The 2,636-nt window shown below is 41.4% G+C and overlaps 1 protein-coding gene across 1 annotated transcript; it reads right to left on the reverse strand.

Moving 5' to 3' along the window:
• cfap20 (cilia and flagella associated protein 20) lies at positions 1–2,636 on the reverse strand. Its single transcript, XM_046417618.1, has 6 exons — positions 2,239–2,636; positions 1,318–1,397; positions 834–945; positions 488–676; positions 272–385; positions 1–182 (listed from the first exon to the last, which is right to left on the reverse strand). Exons 1-6 carry the CDS (start codon positions 2,320–2,322, stop codon positions 177–179), a joined length of 585 nt encoding a protein of 194 aa, XP_046273574.1. The 5' UTR covers positions 2,323–2,636; the 3' UTR covers positions 1–176.

Raw genomic sequence — 2,636 nt, forward strand, 5'->3', positions numbered from 1 at the left:
TGAGTCCATAAAAAAATTTATTGTGCAGAAAGCAACACAAGACGGCACTCAAAACTCATAGTTCCAAAATTACAATATAATGTTACAAAGTGTAAAGTTCATCACATGTCTACGCACAGAAAATCTTACAGCTACACTCCACATCAAGTCTGGGGGGAACAGTGTGGGTGGAGAATCTACTGCTGCAAGAAACAAACACAAGAGCAGATGAGTAGAAGTTGCATGTAGTGTGTTTTGCACAGTAGCTCGTGTGTGGAGGTGTGTGTTTTACCTTTGCTTTCTGGTTCTGGACAGGCAGGTAGAGTTTAAACTCTGCTGGGAGCTCATCCTCAGAGTATAGTCTGTCTGAGAAATACACTCTTCTTATTCGACAGTTAGCATGGATCTGTTAACGGAGGAAAACAGCCAGTGAGACATTAGCAACTGAAAGAGAGTTGCTAGTAGCATCTGGAAACAGCTGGATCCTAGTCTGTCTCCATGCACTAACCTGTACACGCAATGTCTCAATGTAATTGGTTCCATAGGCCCTCCTGGTGAAGTCCGACAGGTTGAACTGAATCTGGTTCCAGCCATCATCCAGCCTCATGGGCATGGTACAGATAAACGGCTTCACCCGCGTTGTGCTTTGATAGTTACTCGCTCGAAATCGCCGACGAACATTTTTATCATCCAACACCTGGAAGATGTAAAGACGGGGTGAAAGCAAGAACAACCACGAATCCTGAACAAACCCAAAATATACTATTTGTTGTGCGCATACACGTGCGAGGACACTTTGTTTTAGCCCCCAAGACATGGAGGCGGGTTTATGTCTGTAGGAGTGCTTATCCTACCTGGACTTCAAAAGTGAAATACTTCTTGAGGTTCTTGATGATCATAACGAGAAAAGGTAGCTTGATGCCCAGTGTCTTCTTGGGGTCTGCAGGACATGTTATGTAGGTGGTACTGCAGAGAGTAGAAGAAATGTAAAAAACCACGAGAGTGACTGGTGCTTTAATGAGTTGACCTAAGCTGAAGAATGAAGTTAACCCTAGAACACTAACGTTAAAATTAGTAACACCATCACTAACGTTGGGTATATTTTACCCGATATAATATCTCGGATAAAATACAGTTTATCACACCAGCGTTCATCATGCCATATAGGACACACAGTGGCCACCTCTTGGTTTTTCTTTCACAGCTGTACTGAGCACACATTTGGTCGAAAGTATCAACACATCCCTTCATTTGGTTGTAAAATTCGATCACTTCAAAATTGTGTGGGTGAAAATCACCCGACGTTAGTGTTCTAGGGTTAAAGAGACACAAACTCACCTGACATTTGTCCCCTCAACCTCCAACACCAGCGAGTGGATGTCATTGTCTGTTATTCTCTTGATGTGACCATTCCTCACCTATGAACACACAGAAATAATATCTCTATTATTACTTCTAAAAGTTTATATGGAAAAATCAAGCCTCTCACTGGTAAAGGAGCACTATCACCATTATTCAACTCTGCAGATATTAGTTTGTAGTAGATATATCTATCAGACAAAAAAGAACCTGCAGTAGAAATTGCAGTGAAGAATAGTATGTGTATTGTCTCCAAGCAACAAATTTAACGGATCCTTATCAAACATTAATTTTGTACCGTGTTGAGGTTAAACGTGTTGCTGATGTGGGAGCGAATTCAGTGAGGGTTGTCAAAAAAGACCCAATGCCGTCTAAAAACAAATGTTTTACGCACTGTTACTATTCTTAACCTGTTGCCTAGTAACAGCGCCTTCCGGCCCACCTTGTAACCTGCAATACTTACACTTGAGAATCAGCGAGAACAGAGGGCTTTCTGACAGTGTAAATAAGCAATATAAACATACTTTTTTGATCGTCCCTCGAGTTCTCATCCAGATTAATACTGACGCTATGAATCACTACTGTCCACAGTTGCAAAATAGATTAAAACGGGAAATATAAAGTGCGAAAGAGATCTGGCTAAATAAAGTTTCTATTCACTTTTGATCTTTCCTCGAGCGTTTTGACTGCACTCACCAACAATGTAAACGTAATGGTTAACTAGCAACCACAAATTTAGTCAGCTGCTTGAACTCTGCATCCGAATCACACCGCATCAGCGAGTTAAGTTGTACAAACATCCAGCGTTAAGTGCAAGACACACAACGCCAATTAGCTTTAGCGCGACTAGCTAAGTAAGCTAGATTAGGTTCTGAGCAGTCACTCTGAATCACTGCTTACCTTTTTGTCCCATATCTGAAGTGGTTTGCTCCCGATGCTGTATAAAATAGACAAGAATCCGCTTTGGAATGTGTTTTTAAACATCTTCTTGCTTAGTTTGTCCACAGCAGATTTTGCACATGTGTTTAACCCAACAGAAACTGTTGCTAACGAGCGTTACGTTTGTTTACAGATTTAGCTTCCGACCCCGACGCTACCGGTTCCGTGTGATACAAAATAATCCGTTCCGGCGTTAGAAATTAAAACGTTACAGTTAAATATAAATCGAATTTGTCATGTATTGTGACTAACTCTCCCATGTGTGCGTAAACCGAAATGAGAACAGCCAGTGTTCACCCTTTCATTATTTAGCTGTTGCTAAGGAACAGAATGTCGCGGCGTTGTTCACGTCGGTTCTT

Source organism: Scatophagus argus, chromosome 17, assembly GCF_020382885.2.
Source record: "Scatophagus argus isolate fScaArg1 chromosome 17, fScaArg1.pri, whole genome shotgun sequence".
Classification (NCBI taxonomy): Eukaryota; Metazoa; Chordata; class Actinopteri; family Scatophagidae; genus Scatophagus; species Scatophagus argus.